Source organism: Scyliorhinus torazame, chromosome 3, assembly GCF_047496885.1.
Source record: "Scyliorhinus torazame isolate Kashiwa2021f chromosome 3, sScyTor2.1, whole genome shotgun sequence".
In the NCBI taxonomy this organism is placed as follows: domain Eukaryota; kingdom Metazoa; phylum Chordata; class Chondrichthyes; order Carcharhiniformes; family Scyliorhinidae; genus Scyliorhinus; species Scyliorhinus torazame.
Window position 1 is genome coordinate 54,675,894 of NC_092709.1, and position 19,056 is coordinate 54,694,949.

The 19,056-nt window shown below is 48.0% G+C and overlaps 1 protein-coding gene across 2 annotated transcripts in view; it reads right to left on the reverse strand.

The window, feature by feature from the left end:
• The window catches only part of fat4 (FAT atypical cadherin 4), a 388,547-nt gene that overhangs the window by 56,246 nt on the left and 313,245 nt on the right, over window positions 1–19,056 (reverse strand). For both annotated transcript variants that reach the window (XM_072495681.1, XM_072495682.1), the window contains exon 11: window positions 10,295–10,399. In XM_072495681.1, the coding sequence (XP_072351782.1) occupies window positions 10,295–10,399 (105 nt within the window). The remainder of the gene's footprint in view (window positions 1–10,294; window positions 10,400–19,056) is intronic.

The following is a 19,056-nucleotide window of genomic DNA, read 5'->3' on the forward strand; positions in this document are numbered from 1 at the left end:
GCTTTCATCGGCCACGCTGCGCCGCGGCTAAATGCATTTCCGACGCAGGCTGGCCGGAGGATCGCCCCCATGGTCTCCTTCACACATCCATAGCTTAACAATTTAATCCACACTTCAGAACAGGCCCTCGTCTTAACCGGCCTGATTCTAACTCAGTGTAAGTTGGTGGGTTTTGAATTAGTTAAAATCTTGTCCAATATGTCCACTTACCACACTATTCATAATTTTAGCATTTCTGAGTAAATTTGCCTGTTTAATACTAAATTAATAAAAACGTTTTGCACAGTAAAGTATCACCTGTTAGAATCTAATTGAAACTGTCCATACACATTTCACACTGAGCTCTTGGAGAAGTGAATTTCACCCAATTTGAAACATAGATCTTTGAAGTTAAAGGAAAATGCACAAAAACATTGTCCTACTTTGGACCCCAGGCCTTGTTACCAGAACATATAGGATTACCAGTACTTCAAAAGCTTCTCTTTTAATCCGCAACACATAAAGACTGAACATCTATACTGGAATGCAACTACTTTAAAGGGTCACCATTTCAATAAATGTGTACGTTTGTGGTCTGATATTATATTTTGTCAATCATATCTATTAAATAAAACAGATGTTATCACAGGAAAAGAGGTAAATGATTAGTTGGTGAGTATCTTGGCTGTTCATCTCTCAAAACTAGTGTAATTTATTAGTAATTAGTCATTGCAAGGCTTTATTAGTAGTAGTAAGGTTTAGAAGTAGTAGCCAATCTTATTGGGAGTAATAGGGTTTATTAATTATAAATGAATCAAGAAAAGTAAATTAACACATAACTGGCTAAAGTAAACTGGGAAATTAGGTTAGGAGAGAGGTCAGTTGAGGTGCAGTGGCAGACATTTAAGCAGATATTTCATAGCACTCAGCAAAGATACAGTCCAGTGAGAAAGAGATTCTAGCTGAAGGACACACCATCCGTGGCTAACTAAGGAAGTTAAAGATAGTATTAAATTGAAAGAAGAAGCATGTCATTCCGTGAAGAGTAGTGGTAGTTCAGAAGATGGGACAAAATATAAAAAACAACAAATAACGATTAAAAGAATACGGAGGGAGAAATTAGGGTATGAGAGGTAACTAGGTAGAAATATAAAAACAATAAGTGTTTCTACTTAAATATTTGCTTAAAGTGTGCATTGGTGCTCTGATTAAACAGATATTTTGTATCTTTCACTGTATAGGATACAAATAATATCCCAGGAATAATAGTGAATCGAGGGACAGGAAGGAGGAATGTAAAACAATTACAATCACCAGGGAACGGATACAGAGACAATTGTTTGAACTAAAAGCTGGCAAGTCCCCAGGTCCTGATGAACATCATACCGAGGTCTTAAAAGAAGTGGTTGCTGACAAAGAAAATGCACTGGTTATAATTTTCCAAAATTCCCTGGATTCTGGAAAGTTCCCATCAGATTGGAATGTACTAAATGTAACTTCCGTATTCAAGAAAGCAGAATTCTACAGGCCAGTGAGCTCAACATATAACATCGGCAAAATGCTGGAACTTGGGATTAATGAGATTATGGAAAAGGCAATTAGAAATCTTAATGTAATCAAGCAGAGCCATCATGGGTCTTGTGCGGAATTCTCCGGTCCCCGAACCGCATGTTTCTTGACGGTGTGCCGTTCGCTGCTGGGATTTTCTCTTCCCACCGCTTATCAATGGGATTTCCCATTGAAGCCACCCCACGCCACCGGGAAATCCATGGGTGGGATGCGCCGCCAGCGGGAAAAGAGAATCCCAACGGCTGGAGGATTTTGGCATAAAATTGATCAATGGATTAGAATTATTTGACGAATTAACAAGCAACGTGGATAAAGGGCAACCTGTTGATGTGGGCTGGGATTCTCCGATCCTGCGGCCAAGTTCTGACGCCGGAGTTAAAAGCGGCATGAGCGACTCCGGCGTCAAAGGGCCTCCAGGCCCAGGCATTAACTCCTTCCTAGGGGGCTAGTACGGCACCGGAGTTGTGTCCGCTGCCCCGGCGCTTGAAAGCAGCGTGCCACGGCCGGCGTGGGTCCACGCAAAAGCGACACTGCCATCGCGGGTCACCCATGCGCGCCACGGCCGGCGCAGGTCCCCGCATGCACGTGTGTGCCGTCTCCGCCCCGACCCCCGGGCAATATGGCGGAGCCCTACAGGGGCCCGGCGTGGACGAACATAGGCCCCCACGGAATTGGCCCGCCCACCGATCGGTAGGGCCCGATTGCGGGCCTGGCCACCGCGGAGGTCCCCCCCGGAGTCAGATCCCCTCACCCCTCCACCAGCACGGCCCCCGCAGTCAAAACTCCGAGGTCCGAGCAGGTAGGACCATGCGTAACCCACGCCGGCAGGACTCAGTCGAACTCGGCGGGGACTCAGCCCATCGAGGAGCGGAGAATCGCTGGGGTGGCTGCTTTCAATGGCCCCCGACCGGCGCGACAGCGACCCCGTGGGCACGATTGGACCGGAGAATCGGTGGCTTGGTGATTCTCCGACCCAGCGCGGGATCGGAGAATCCTGGCCGTGGTGTGCTTGGAGTTCCAAAAGGCATTTGTTATCATCAAAGGTCACTGCACAAAATTACAGCTAAGGGTGTGGGGGGGTAAGATATTGGCATCGATAGAGGATTGGTTGTTAAAAGGAAGCAGAGAATAGGCATAAATTGGACATTTTCAGATTGACATTATGTAAAGAGGAGAATGCCAGTGGGATCAGTTCTGGGTGCCTCAACTATTTAGAATATATCTATGATTGTTAAATTTGCTGATGACACATAGACAAGCAGGATAATAAGTTGTGAAGTGGGCATAAGGAGTCTGTAAAGGGATACAGCTAGGTTAAGTGAATGGGCAAACTTTTTAAAGATGGAGTATAAGCATGGACTTACCACTTTGGCAGGAAGAATCAAAACATAGCATATTATTTAAATGAAGAGAGATTGCAGAACTCTATGTGGCAGAGGGATCTGGGTGTCCTGGTACCTCTGTACATGAATCATAAAAAGTTAGTATACAGGTACGGGAAGTGAGTAGGAAGGCAAATGGAATGTTGTCATGTATTGCAGTGGGAATAGATTATAAAAGTAGAGTAGTTTTGCTATAGTTGTACAGAGCATTGTTAAAACCACTTGTGAAATTCTGTGTACAGTTTTGGTCTCCTTATTTAAGAAAGGATATAATTTCATTAGGAGCAGTTCAGAGAATGTTCCCTCGACTGGGATAAGGGACCATGAGGAATGGTTGGACAGGTTGGATCCATAACAATAGGAATTTAGAAGACTGAGATGTGATCTTATTGAAACACACCAGAACCTGAGGGGACTTGACTGGGTGAATGCTGAAAGGGTGTTTCCCCTTGAGGGAGAGACTAGACCAGGGGGACATAGTTTTAAAATAAGAGGTTTCCCATTTGAGACAATTTTGCTCTCAAAGTTGAGAGTATGTGGAATTCTCTTCCCCAGAGAGCAGTGGAAGCAGGGACATTAGATATTTTTAAGGCATAGGTAGATTGATTCTTGACTGACAAAGGAGTCAAAAGTTATAGTACTTTTAAAATAAGAGGTCTCTCATTTAAGATGGAGATAGAGACACTTTTGCGGTCAGAAGGTTGAGAGTCTGTGGAATTCTCTCCCCCAGAGAGCAGTGGAGACAGGGACATTAGATATTTTTAAGGCAGAGGTAGATTGATTCTTGACAAACAAGGGAGTCAAAGGGTGTGGGATTAGGCAAGAAAGTGGAGTTGAGACTATAATCAGATCGAATGGTGGAGCAGGCTCGATGGGCCGAATGGCCGACTCCTGTTCCTAATTCTTACGTTCGTATTTAACTGCCTGGAATTAGTTTGTCTAAACAATCTGGGGTATCTTGTTTATATTCCAGCCATCAGTGTGATGAGTTACCATTATCAACAGACTAACTGTTGTACTATAAGTTAGTTTACACAAAGGTTTTGTAAAAATACCAATAAGGTGACAGGATAATTATGATTTGTCTTGAATAAAATGACAGTAAGGAGTTACAGTTCTCAGCAGTTAATATGTAGCAGCATCCAATGTGGTTTGAATCACCTTAATTTCTTGTTGGTGGTCTGCCATAACACATACTGGCAATGATTTCAGCCTCCAGGACTTCATTTTAATGCATGATGGCAATAGTTTTTGTACAAGTTAGCAAACAGAATGATTAGAAACATTTTTCCAGATGTTGTCAAGACTATACCTCCAATTATCATTTACATTCGGAGAGTGAATATCTTTGGAGTGTTGAACTGAGCTGGCGTGAGGCAAACCCCAAAATCCCTGGGCGAAATTCTCCTACCCGCCCCGCCACATTTCTGCCCCGACCGGCCGGCGGGAGTCTCCGTAACACCGGCCGGTCAATGGGGTTTCCCATTGTGGGGCAACCCCACGCCGTCGGGAAACCCCCGGGCGCCGGCAAAACGGAGACTCCCGCCGGCGGAGAATGACGCCCCCTGTTCTGATCAGGAGAGTTAGACTGGTATAATGCTGTTCCAGTCAAAGCTGACTGGCCTTTGCACGTTGAGTCACAGAAAATGGCCCAGTTATATTTATAAAGGGTTCCTTTTTGAATTAAATCTAAGTAAACGTAATACCATGGTTCACTGTACCTACTGCTGAACACAAATTAGCATCACTGGATGGATGGATCACTGTGCTGTTTTACTTCGTCATCATACTCACTCGCCTTGCGAGAAAGCAATCTGATTACTGGCCTCCAGCAGAGTACATTCTGGGCCATGTGATTTTGGGCTCCATTTTCTACCATTAAGAATAAATGGGGATGAGGAAGGAATTCCAGGCTTGCTTTCATGAACTGCCAGCCCATGTGAAAATAAGCTGCCGAGATCTCTGAAGGGTAAGTGGAGTGCTCTAGATGAAATAGGTGGAATTTAATGTTAACATTACGTGTGGATGACCAGCGGGAACCCTGCATAACCTCTCATGATCAAGGCCGTTGGAATTAAGTGCCGATCAGTCACTTAAATGGCCAGCATAAAGACGTCCCATGAATTAAGGACCAGAAGGTCAGAAATTCACCCACCAGAGGCTCAGGTTCAACGAGGGACCTCAAGTCAAAGGTGTCGGCAGGATGGGGAGTGCAGGAGAGGAAGGGAGTCAGAAGCAAGGGCAGGGGGCTGGTTTCAGAAACCCACTCAATTAGAGAAGGGCATCCATGGTGCCTCCTCCATCCATCGCGCGGGATGAGGCCCTTAAGTGAATATTAGCCACCTCCAAATTCATCTCATCCCCAATACCCGCCATACCGCCATCCCCTACTAATTTGTCTTCCCGGGTTCACATTCGCTGACTCTGCAAATGATTTCCTCCCCTCAGAAAGTGTGATTTGGAGAAGGTGATGAAGGGAGAAGAACAGCACTAGCGTGAACACGAGAAGGTGGGAGAAGAATGGAAATGAACTCTGGAAGAAGGGTAAGATATCAGAGTAAATGCTGGTCATGGATAGAAGGTAAACCGAGGGAAGGAAGGAATAGTGGCAGCAGGAATGGGTTTGGGCAGGAGGAGGGGAGAAAAGTACTGTGTGACCGGGGTTGGGGAGAACATCAAGAGCATGAAATAAGGGAAAGGAAGAAAAACAAATATCAGAATAAACAGCCATGGGTCAGGGGGTGAGGGGGGCCATGCCCTAGAAGGATGGAGGGGGGTTTGAAGTGTGGAGGTGTGTAGGGCAGCTACGTTGGGCCTCCGCGAGGTTGGGAGGGGTGAGGGGTGGGAGTCCTGGAAGGGAGGGGGTGCTGTAAGGGGACTTGGGGGGGCCACAGGCACCCCATAGCAGGGTGTCCTCACTTGGGTGTGTGTGGTAGTGCCCATGTGTGTGGGGGTGACAGTGACCAAGGGTGGGGTATGTGGGGGACCCACAAGCTCACTTAGAGATCGGGGCACCCTTTCAAAATGGTGGCTCAATCTGGGAGTTCAGATCCCCAGTGCTAAAATAATTCTAAGGGTGGGCCAAACGGTGAGAAACTCCACGGGCAAGATGGAACAATGGAAATTTCCATTGACCTCGGGTGGAATTCTCCAGTTGCCGGGCAGGCGCAGCCAGAGAATCCTGCCCTAAGTGCCATTCAATAGCGATGGGGAACTTGCCGGCAGAGACAGCGGGAAACTCCCCGAAAAGCCCACCACAAATGAACTGAAGAAATTTTTCTGGAGAATCACGTCCTAAGTGTCATTTGTGGCTTGTTTTGCTGGGAGGTTCCTGCCGTTATCTAATGACACTTAGGGTAGAATTCTCCATCGTCGGGACCCTCCTTTTCGCCGGCAGCGCACCCATGCCCGCGGGTTCCCTGATGGCGTGGGGGTGCCCCCATTGGCTGGCGGGACAGAGAATCCTGCTGTTGGCAGGGGTGCACCGCAAAAGAAAACAGGTGCTGCGGGATGGGGAATCCCGCCCGTAGTCACTTTTTTAGGCCCGGGGAAGTTTCTCATCGGTTTAGCCCACGCTTTGAATTTGTTTCATCACTGGGAAGCTGAACTCAGAGATCAGGCCGCCATTTTGAAAGGGCGACCCGATCTCGAAGTGAGCTTGTGGATCCCCCACACCCCCCACCTATGGGCAATGTCACCCTCCACAGACATGGGCATTACCCCACAGCCCCCAAGTGAGGATACCCTGCTGTGGGGTTGCTCGGGGCCTCCCTCACCCCCTTACAGGCATACCACTTCCAGGACCCCCACCCATCATCCCTCCCCTACTCTTGAAGGTCCTTTACCTGCCCTGCACCCCCCACCCCCCACCATGGGCATGCGCCCCTCAGGCCCTGACCCTTGGTAGTGCCATCTTGGCACCCGGGCACACTGGCAGTGCTCCTGCCGGCTTAGCAGTGCCGAGGTTACAGTCTAGCACTGTCAAGGTGTCCTCATTTGAGGGGGAGGGCTTGGGGGCCATTCTGCAGTATTCCTGGCCACCTAAGAGCCTCCGATGGCCTGGAAGACCCCCTTGGTGCCGTTCTGCCTGGTCCACGTTTATGTGGACTAGTACTGAACGGAACCTGGCTACGGCCTCACTGGGCAGGTGGATACTGGGTAAGTAGGCCTTAAGTAGGTATAAGGCCTACCTTTACAAGCGCGGCTTGGTCCTGCCCATTGTGGAGGGGGGTTCCTAATCCCGATGACTTGTGGGACTCGGGTAGATCCTGCCAGGCATCATGGCTGTTGGGAAGCCCTTGGGAAGCTTCACCCGGGATCTACCAGCCACGCCTCGCTCCCATTGGTGCACAACGTGGCCGGTAGATTGCGCCCATGATTTCAGACAGACTGTGAATTCACTCTGATGGAAATAATGAGCCATAACTGTGATAGTTGAGTCTGTAAAGTGCTGTCTTAAATATGCTTTTAATTACGTAAGAACCTTCATGTAGAGGAGCAAGAATGAAAATAGGAAACAAATAAATGTATTTAATTTATAGAGCACCTTTCACCACCTCAGGGTATAGCTAAATGTTTCACAGCCAATGAAGTACTTTCGATGTTTAGTTCCTGTTGTATGGTTTAGCAAACCAACCTGGCAGTTGTTCAACTCATGCAAAGCACAAATCTTGTTTGTTTTGCACACTGAATGACATACTGCAAATTAAACTTGGGCCAAGTTTATGTATTATACATAACCCATGTTTCCTGAAATTGGTTAGAGCTCTGCAGCAAACCGTAATAATGCAGTGAGGGGATGTAATGCAAAGCAACAAAACTTCCACGATTTATTTATAATTATACATGTATCAAGCAAATTACTGGTTGGAATGAAGCTACAATCATCCGACAGTTTATCAGAACAGATTAGCAAAAGAAACCTTATTCGAATGCATCCAATGTACATTGTTTTAGGCAAATAATTCAGGCCAGCTATCTTTTTTAAACTACTAAATTAATAGATGTTTTTTTTTAGCAAAAACTAATATAAATTAATACCCATTTTATGCAGTCCAAGATGAGATTAGGCAATTCCACATATTCAGCTCAACCTGTCCTTTAGGATCTGGATCATGTAAATATTCACAGCATAAGAAATTTGTTTTATGGGCTGAATTCTCTGCTTGGTGACACTGCCAGCGGGTATTGCGATTAGACGGAGAATAGCGCGCAATGGAGAAATCGCAATTTGCGCCGGGCGCCTATTCCGTTGCCATGCTCCTGTCCCTCACTGGCAGTCTTATCAAAGTTCCTGCCCTGTGCCGGCGGTCCGTGCAAAACCATCATTTAAATGGATTTAAATATCATTAGCGGGTTGGGCACTTTATGCTCCACCGCTCTACGATGCTCCGCCGCTCTTAGGCTGAAGTCTTGCGGGCGCATACCGGTGCAAGTGTTCACAACCAGGGCCTGGGCGTCACGGTTGTTGAGGGGGAGCGGGAGGCTAAAAAAATGATCAAAAACTCTCAATAATTGTCAGGCTGACTGGGGTGTGCTGCCTGGGCTGGGGGCAGTAGCGGGGAACTCATCCATGGACTCGGGGTGTGCCCCTCGGGATCGGGGTTGCCTGGCGCAGACCGCCATTGCTGCAGTATGTGGATTTAAATGCATCTCTTTGGTGCTACTTACAGGCTCCTGGTTGCTCACATTGCTGACTGCTCACTGTGTCCTGTGAATGCTCAGAGAGCCTCCGGTGATGTGGGAGCCCACCTAGGACGCCCCTCTGGAAACCTCATATGCCAGTGGTATCAAGAGGATGTGTGTGGCCATGCTCAGTGGCCCACCAGGTGTTGGCAATCCTCAAAAGTGCTGCCCCACTGCAGAGGATCAGCAGACCTCACCCCAAACAAAGGACACCTGCACCATGGCTTTTGGAACCCTCCCTGGCACACAGCACCTCTCAAGGCAGAGGCCCCATTCCTCAGGATCATAAGCTGTCTCCTCCTGGTGAGGCTGGCAGCACTGACTGCCTCTGCTACCTCCTCCCAGGCGGTGATCGGGAGGGTGGACTTGAGTCTGTGGCCCACCCTGGGGATGAGGTGTACCTCCTTCTCCTCATTGGCATCAAGCAGTAGGTTCATTTAAGACTCTTGAAATTGGTGGGATGGGGGTGGGGGTGGGGTGGTGTTTTTGAGCCATCTTCGTGTCTGCAATGAGAGTGTGGTGAGTGGAGCGCTTATAAATAACTCCAGCTGTTAGGCTCTTTGGCACTAATTCTGGCCCCAGCAGTTAAAACTGCCCGCTGGGCGGGAATTGCTTTCAATTCGTGACAGCAGAGTACTGATCCATTTACATGTCCTGAATCACGGAATGAATAGCTTCCCCAATAAAAAACGCAAATCGCATGCTATTCAGTTATGGTGGGAATACATAGGGTGCGATCTTCCCAAAGGGGAACAAAATCCCCAGCGAGTGTGTTTTCAGCCACATGTTTCCCGGCACTCGCAGTGCTGAGAAACACATAGCTAGTCAACGCCACTTGCTTTGAATAAGGGGCCTGAATGGGGAATGTACAGCCAAGGCCGCACATAGCCCATGTTTTTTACAATAGGGAGCTCTGCTCCCTGTTGTAGCGAGAGGTTGGGACACCATTTCTAAATGGCGTCCCGATCTCCTTGGCCACCAAATGCATCACCGACCTACCCCCCAGCCCAAATGCAATATGGGAATATGGGAGGGTCCCCTCACAACACCCGCACCCAACACCAGGCAATCCCCGCCCGATCGCATGTGTGCACAAAATGCCAGCTTAGCACCTTGGCAGTGCCAACCTGGCACCTTGGCAGTGCCCTTGCCAGCTGGCAATGCCACCTGGGCACCAGCAGTGCAAGGGCACCACGCTGCTTAAAGGGCATGCAGCTGGGGGCCTCCGATCCCCTTGGAGGCCCCCACGAGTGCCGTTCCATCTGGTCCCCATTTGTGGGGATCAGTACCAAATGGCACTCGCCCAAGGTCTCTGATGCGAAAGGGATTGAATCCCAAAGCTTCAGTTACCTTGGGAATCTGCACATTAGAGTAAGGCTTACTACCTCACTCAAATATGCAGATTTGCAAAAAAGTGATCCCGCCCATTGTAGGCGGGATTCACCTTGCAATGTCTCATGAGGTTGCGTTGAATCTTGCAAGGTGTTGCGAGCCGGGTAGATCCCTGGAGCAGGGTCTCCCAGCTTTCACGAGCCACGCTGCACCGCGGCGAGCTGCTTTTCCGGTGCAGCGTGGCCGGAGAATCACGTCCTTCATCTCCCAAACGGAGAATCCCAGCCTATACCTTCTATTTGTACATAGATACATATATGCATTATATTCATAGTGTTATTCCTTACCAAATGGACAGTGGCAGTAATAACCAGTGGCTTGATTCTGGCACGTTCCTTCATTAAAACAGGGGTTACACTCGCAGTAGTTAATAGTAGTGTCGCATGTTTTACCTGCAACAAATAAAGGAAAGCACAAACGTAATGTACATAGCTTATCCCATTGAAGAGTTTACCAGTTAGAAAATATGCATGTCATTTGTAGAATACTAAGATTTTCAAAACTTTGTGTGGGATTTTCCCAACGTTGGACCACCCTGTCCCGCCGAAGATAATGGACCTTTGGCTGGCTTGCTGCACAAGTCATACCAGGACCGGAAAATCCCACCCTTTGTTTTTTTTTATCTTTCCTTCGTTTAGGCGCATGTGCTTATTGGTAAGTGAATAGAATAATACAGCTGAATTGTGAACGCCTCTCAGCTCTACGCTCGTGTTCAAATACATAGTTCTCAACAGATGATAATTGACAATGTTGTTCATCAGGGCCCATCTAGAGTAAGCATCATCTTCTAAATTTTAAATTCAATATTAATGTCCCATTGGAGCCACTTAAATGCAGTTGGTCCAAATATATGAGTTTAATGTTATTTACTGGTCCTCCAAAAGGTATGTAGAAATAAAAGTTTGTATCCACTCGTTCGGTGTGTCCTCACACTGCTCATGGTATCGAGGGTATTAAGGGATGTGGAACCAAGGCAATCTTTCCTGGATCTGGGAGGAAATATTTACCTAGAACACTGGCGGTCAATCCGATCGGCTGGCAGCTCTATAATCCCAACAGTGCCAGAATCGAGTAGTGGCCATGCAGGGACTAAATGCAGCCCCTAAATGCAGAAGTGATGGATCCCAGACTTCATGTAAGTCAGGGATTTTGGTCAGGCCTGCCTGGCGGACTCCAGCGAAGGAGATGGGAGTTTGGGTTTTAGAAGGGGAATTCCAAAGTCTTCTATAGCCATAAGAATAGTAAAAGAGGAGTAGGGCTGATTAGGGAATTTACACAAGGAGGCGGGGGGCATGGTTGAAGTATTAAATGAATACTTTGTGTCATGATATGCACTCATGCACATAATGAGATACAGACAGGCAGTGACAGACAACCAGTTCAGCCAATCAACACAGAGGATAGAACATAACCAATCACCAGGCAGAACACTAGACGGGTGATTCCCACTATAAAACACATGAGGCATCAACACTCTGCCTCTTTCCACTGGTGACAGCTGTAGTGACAGTCAGGGTGTATATATCAGTTAACACCTTCTACACGAGGCTCAGAGCTAGACTGGTCTAGTTTGTTATAGTTAGCACACTTAGATTAGTAGAATGTCAACCCACAGCAAGCTGTGTGCACTGCTCCAGAAGTTCAATGAAAACGTATTGAGCTAACGTCTCAGTTTGGTGTCTACTTTACAGTACAACTACATCAAGTTGCAGTCCGTGTTACCCCAGGGTGAATAACACAACACTTTGTATCTGTCTTTACCAAAGGGGTATCGGGGCCATGGCGACTGAAGAGGCACGGTGGCACAGTGGTCAGCACTGCTGCCTCACAGCGCCAGGGACACAGGTTCAATTCTGGCCTTGGGTGACTGTCTGTGTTGAGTCTGCACTTACTCCCCATATCTACGTGGGTTTCCTCTGGGTGCACCAGTTTCCTCTCACAGTCCGAAGAAGTACAGGTAGGTGGGTTGGCCATGCTAAATTGCCCCTTAGTGTCCAGGGATGCACAGGTTAGGTGGGGTTACGGAGATAGGGCAGGGGTGGGCCTAGTTAGGGTGCTCTTTGAGGGGGGCCTGTGCAGACTTGATGGGCCAAATGGCCTCTTTCTGCATTGTAGGAACTCTATGGGAACAGTCACTAGAAAGGTTCAAAATTGATAAGGAGAAAATTGGCTGAGTAATAGGAAACAGAGAGTGGTGGTCAAAGCATATGTTTTGGGCTGGAGGAAGATTTGTAGTGGAGTTCCCCAGGGTATTAGGATCCTTGCTTTTCCTGATATATATTAACGATCTAGATCTTGGTGTGCAGGGGACTACTTCAAAGTTTGCGGATCACACTGGGTTTGCACTGAGTGCTGAATTTGGTGCATTTTTGAGTGCTATAGTAAGAGTTTGCTGACCGAGGGAGTTAGGTGAGGAGGGAGTAAGGTACTCCTTTCATTTTGTTTCCGACATTTCCGCAAAGAGTAAGAAGAGAGCCAGGAGTTTACAGAAAGTGTAGCTGACTGGGAGCAGAGTCGGAGGGCGGAGATCTAGTTAGTCCACAGGGCAGCTATATTCTGTCAGGTAAGAGGGGATGGAGGCTAGGCCAGTTGCATGCTCCTCCTGTAGGATGTGGGTGGTGAGGAATACCACCGGTGTCCCCGCTGACTATACCTGCGGGAAGTGCACCCAACTTCAGCTCCTCAAAGACCGTGTTAGGGAACTGGAGCTGAAGATGGATGAACTTCGGATCATCCGGGAGGCAGAGGGGGTGATTGAGAAGAATTACAGGGAGGTAACCACACCCAAGGTACAGGACAAGAATAGCTGGGTTACGTCAGGGGAAAAAAAACAAACAGGCAGACAGTGCAGGGATCCCTCGTGGCCGTTCCCCTTCAAAACAAGTATACCGTTTTGGATGCTGTTGGGGGGGATGACCTACCGGGGGAAGGTCCTAGCGGCCAGGTCTCTGGCACTGAGTCTGGCTCTGGGGCTCAGAAGGGAAGGGGGGAGAATAGAAAAGCAATAGTTGTAGGAGATTCAATGGTTAGGGGAATAGATAGGAAATTCTGTGGTCGCGAGCGAGACTCCCGGAAGGTATGTTGCCTTCCAGGTGCCAGGGTCAGGGATGTCTCGGATCGTGTCTTCAGGATCCTTAAGGGGGGGGGGCGAGCAGCCAGAAGTCGTGGTGCACATTGGTACCAACGACATAGGTAGGAAAAGGGGTGTGGAGGTAATAAACAAGTTTAGGGAGTTAGGCTGGAAGTTAAAAGCCAGGACAGACAGAGTTGTCATCTCTGGTTTGTTGCCGGTGCCACGTGATAGCGAGACTAGGAATAGGGAGAGAGTGCAGTTGAACACGTGGCTGCAGGAATGGTGTAGGAGGGAGGGCTTCAGGTATTTGGATAATTGGAGCGCATTCTGGGGAAGGTGGGACCTGTACAAGCAGGACGGGTTGCATCTGAACCAGAGGGGCACCAATATCCTGGGAGGGAGGTTTTTTAGTACTCTTCGGGAGGATTTAAACTAATTTGGCAGGGGAATGGGAACCGGATTTGTAGTCCAGCAACCAAGGTAGCGGATATTCAGGACGCCAAAGCGTGTAATGAGGCAGTGGGGAAGGGAACACTGACAAAGAGAGTACTTGCAGGCACGGAGATGGGTTGAAGTGTGTATACTTCAACGCAAGAAGCATCAGGAATAAGGTGGGTGAACTTAAGGCATGGATCGGTACTTGGGACTACGATGTGGTGGCCATCACGGAAACTTGGATAGAAGAGGGGCAGAAATGGTTGTTGGAGGTCCCTGGTTATAGATGTTTCAATAAGATTAGGGTGGGTGGTAAAAGAGGTGGGGGTGTGGCATTGTTAATTAGTGATAGTATAACAGCTGCAGAAAGGCAGTTCGAGGAGTATCACCCTAATGAGGTAGTATGGGTTGAAGTCAGAAATAGGAAAGGAGCAGTCACCTTGTTAGGAGTTTTCTATAGGCCCCCCAATAGTAGCAGAGATGTGGAGGAACAGATTGGGAAACAGATTTTGGAAAGGTGCAGAAGTCACAGGGTAGTAGTCATGGGTGACTTTAACTTCCCAAATATTGAGTGGAAACTCTTTAGATCAAATAGTTTGGATGGGGTGGTGTTTGTGCAGTGTGTCCAGGAAGCTTTTCTAACACAGTATGTAGCTTGTCCGACCAGAGGAGGGGCAATATTGGATTTAGTACTTGGTAATGAACCAGGGCAAGTGATAGATTTGTTAGTGGGGGAGCATTTTGGAGATAGTGACCACAATTCTGTGACTTTCACTTTAGTAATGGAGAGGGATAGGTTTACAATTGGGGGAAGGGTAAATACGATGTTGTCAGACAAGAATTGAAGTGCATAAGTTGGGAACATATGCTGTCAGGGAAGGACACAAGTGAAATGTGGAACTTGTTCAAGGAACAGGTACTACGTGTCCTTGATATGTATGTCCCTGTCAGGCAGGGAAGAGATGGTCGAGTGAGGGAACCATGGTTGACAAGAGAGGTTGAATGTCTTGTTGAGAGGAAAAAGGAGACTTATGTAAGGCTGAGGAAACAAGGTTCAGACAGGGCATTGGAGGGATACAAGATAGCCAGGAGGGAACTGAAGAAAGGGATTAGGAGAGCTAAGAGAGGGCATGAACAATCTTTGGCGGGTAGGATCAAGGAAAACCCCAAGGCCTTTTACACATGTGTGAGAAATATGAGAATGACTAGAGCGAGGGTAGGTCCGATCAAGGACAGTAGCGGGAGATTGTGTATTCAGTCTGAAGAGATAGGAGAGGTCTTGAACGAGTACTTTTCTTCTGTATTTACAAATGAGAGGGGCGATATTGTTGGAGAGGACAGTGTGAAACAGACTGGTAAGCTCGAGGAAATACTTGTTAGGAAGGAAGATGTGTTGGGCATTTAGAAAAACTTGAGGATAGACAAGTCCCCCGGGCCTGACGGGATATATCCAAGGATTCTATGGGAAGCAAGAGATGAAATTGCAGAACCGTTGGCAATGATCTTTTCGTCCTCACTGTCAACAGGGGTGGTACCAGGGGATTGGAGAGAGGCGAATGTCGTGCCCCTGTTCAAAAAAGGGACGAGGGATAACCCTGGGAATTACAGGCTAGTTAGTCTTACTTCGGTGGTAGGCAAAGTAATGGAAAGGGTACTGAAGGATAGGATTTCTGGGCATCTGGAAAGACACTGCTTGATTAGGGATAGTCAGCACGGATTTGTGAGGGGTAGGTCTTGCCTTACAAATCTTATTGAATTCTTTGTTGAGGTGACCAAGCATGTGGATGAAGGTAAAGCAGTGGATGTAGTGCACATGGATTTTAGTAAGGCATTTGATAAAGTTCCCCATGGTAGGCTTCTGCAGAAAGTAAGGAGGCATGTGATGGTGGGAAATTTGGCCAGTTGGATAACGAACTGGCTAACCGATAGAAGTCAGAGAGTGGTGGTGGATGGCAAATATTCAGCCTGGATCCCAGTTACCAGTGGCGTACCGCAGGGATCAGTTCTGGGTCCACTGCTGTTTGTGATTTTCATTAATGACTTGGATGAGGGAGTTGAAGGGTGGGTCAGTAAATTTGCAGACGATACGAAGATTGGTGGAGTTGTGGATAGTAAGGAGGGCTGTTGTCGGCTGCAAAGAGACATAGGTAGGATGCAGAGCTGGGCTGAGAAGTGGCAGATGGAGTTTAACCCTGAAAAGTGTGAGGTTGTCCATTTTGGAAGGACAAATATGAATGCGGAATACAGGGTTAACGGTAGAGTTCTTGGCAATGTGGAGGAGCAGAGAGATCTTGGGGTCTATGTTCATACATCTTTGAAAGATGCCACTCAAGTGGAAAGAGCTGTGAAGAAGGCCTATGGTGTGCTCGCGCTCATTAACAGAGGGATTGAATTTAAGAGCCGTGAGGTGATGATGCAGCTGTACAAAACTTTGGTAAGGCCACATTTGGAGTACTGTGTACAGTTCTGGTCGCCTCGTTTTAGGAAGGATGTGGAAGCTTTGGAAAAGGTGCAAAGAAGATTTACCAGGATGTTACCTGGAATAAAGAGTAGGTCTTACGAGGAAAGGTTGAGGGTGCTAGGCCTTTTCTCATTAGAACGGAGAAGGATGACGGGCGACTTGATAGAGGTTTATAAGATGATCAGGGGAATAGATAGAGTAGACAGTCAGAGACTTTTTCCCCGGGTGGAACAAACCATTACAAGGGGACATAAATTTAAGGTGAAAGGTGGAAGATATAGGAGGGATATCACAGGTAGGTTCTTTACCCAGAGAGTAGTGGGGGCATGGAATGCACTGCCTGTGGAAGTAGTTGAATCGGAAACATTAGGGACCTTCAAGCAGCTATTGGATAGGTACATGGATTACGGTAAAATGATATAGTGTAGATTTATTTGTTCTTAAGGGCAGCACGGTAGCATTGTGGATAGCACAATTGCTTCACAGCTCCAGGGTCCCAGGTTCGATTCCGGCTTGGGTCACTGTCTGTGCGGAGTCTGCACGTTCTCCCCGTGTCTGCGTGGGTTTCCTCCGGGTGCTCCGGTTTCCTCCCACAGTCCAAAGATGTGCAGGGTAGGTGGATTGGCCATGATAAATAAATTGCCCTTAGTGTCCAAAATTGCCCTTGGTGTTGGGTGGAGGTGTTGAGTTTGGGTGGGGTGCTCTTTCCAAGAGCCGGTGCAGACTCGGGGCCGAATGGCCTCCTTCTGCACTGTAAATTCAATGATAATCTATGATTAATCTAGGACAAAGGTTCGGCACAACATCGTGGGCCGAAGGGCCTGTTCTGTGCTGTATTTTCTATGTTCTATGTTCACACAATACTTGGAATTATCTTAAATATGAGGAGGGCAATGTAGGACTTCAAAAGGACATAGACACGTTGGTGGTGTGGGTAGAAGTTCAATGCAGAGGAAGTGTGAGATGACGCATTTTGGTAGGAAGAATATGGACAGACAATATAAAATAAGAGGTATAATTTGAAAGGGACTGTGGGAGGAAAGGGACCTGGGTTTATAAGTGTACAGATCACTGAAGCTGGCAGGACAGGTGGAGAGAGCATTTAATAAAGTATACAGTATCCTGGGCATTTTCTTGAATCATAGAATTTACAGTGCAGAAGGAGGCCATTCAGCCCATCGAGTCTGCACCAGCCCTTGGAAAGAGCACCCTACTTAAGCCCATGCCTCCATCTTATCCCCGTAACCCGGTAACCTCACCATATCTTTGGACACTAGAGGGCAATTTAGCATGGCCAATCCACCTAGCCTGCACGTCTTTGGACTGTGGGAGAAAACCGGAGCACCCGGAGGAAACCCACGCAGACACGGGGAGGAAGTGCAAACTCCACACAGACAATCACCCGAGGCCGGAATTGAACCCGGGTCCCTGGAGCTGTGAGGCAGCAGTGCTAATCACTGTGCCACCCATTGCCAACGCGCCACACATTTTAATAGGGCATAGAATACAAGACAAAGGAGGTTATGCTGAACTTATACGAGACACTAGTTAGGCCTCAGCTGGAGAGTTGTGTACAGTTCCAGGTGCCATACTATGGGTGCGATTCAATGGAAATAAAACAGTGCAGAGAGCGACACGCTATTAAATGTGACTGCTTCATTTCTAGGCCTCGGCGAGGAACACCGTGCTGAGGCCGCATTTAGTCCCATTTCCTGCACGAATGAGCCCCACTCGCCAGTGCAGGAAGAGATTGGGACATCCCAAACTGTGGCCTCCAGACGCCCCCCAATGCCCCAACTCACCAATTATGCATTTATTGAGCCCCCCACACCTCACCTCATAAGAGCAGGGCAACCCTTGGCCCAGTCCCCGGCACGGGCAAGATGTCAACTGGGTACCTTGGCACTGCAAGCCTGGAAGTGCCCCTGCCAGTGCCTCCTGGGCACCCTGGCAGTGCCAGGGTGGCACCCAGGTGGCACTGCCAGGGTGTCAGGCTGGCAGTTCTATGGTGCTCGGGTGGCATTGGGTTGGCAGGGTACCACCCTGCCCAGAGCCCGACCACCCAGGGGCCCCAACCATCTGGGAGACCCCCCCCAGTAAGTGCCGATACGCCTGGTCCACATTTGTGGAAATAAGTCCTAAATGGGGCCGCTCGGGGTCTCCAGAGAAAGGCCATTAGATACCGTGCCTTGGGTAACTCTGGCGTGAACGTATTCAAGTGAGCCAGACTGCACATTTGAATATGCAAATCTGGATCATGCCCTCAACGAGAACTCATGAGGTGGCTGGTAAATCTCGTGAGTTGGGCGCGACGGGGCTGCTAGATGGCGCTGTCTTGGAAGGGTGTGAATGCATTGCAGAAAGTACAGAAGAGAGTAACAAGAATGCTTCGAGGGTTACGAAACTTCAGTTATGAGGATAGACTGGAGAGGTTGGGACTGTTCCCCTTGGAGAGAAGAAGGCGGAGAGATTTGATACAGATTTTCAAAATCATGAGGATGCTGGACAGAGTAGATAGACAGAAACTGTTCCCACTTGTAAAAGGACCAAGAACAAGAGGGCACAGATTTAAAGTGATTTACAAAAGGAGCAAATGTGATGTGAGAAAATGTGTTTTTATACAGTGAGTGGCTTGGGTCTGGAATGCATTGCCTGGGAGTGTGATGGAGGCAGGTTCAATCGAGGCATTCAAGAGGGTATTAGATAATTGTTTGAATTGAAACAATGTGCAAAGGTGAAGGAAAAAGGCAGGAGAATGGCTCTCAATCATAATATTCATTTGGAGAGCTGCTGCAGACACGGTGGGCCGAATGGCCTCCTTCTGCTCCGTAACAATTCTGCGATTCTGTGAAGCCGGGATCCCTCATGCAGCTGTTCAGCTGAGAGTGTTTAAGAGAGGAAGTTAACGGGTCCTGGAAGGTCCATAAATGCCAGGTCAGGCACTAAATCAGCATTAAGATTGCTGTATGGCCAGAAGAATGCAGAGTGTGCAAATCATGACTTCATTCAGAATCTAAAGCTGATTTGCTGCCATTTTCGGGACCTCGCCTCGAAAGCATTATGGAGACCAGATTTTCAGC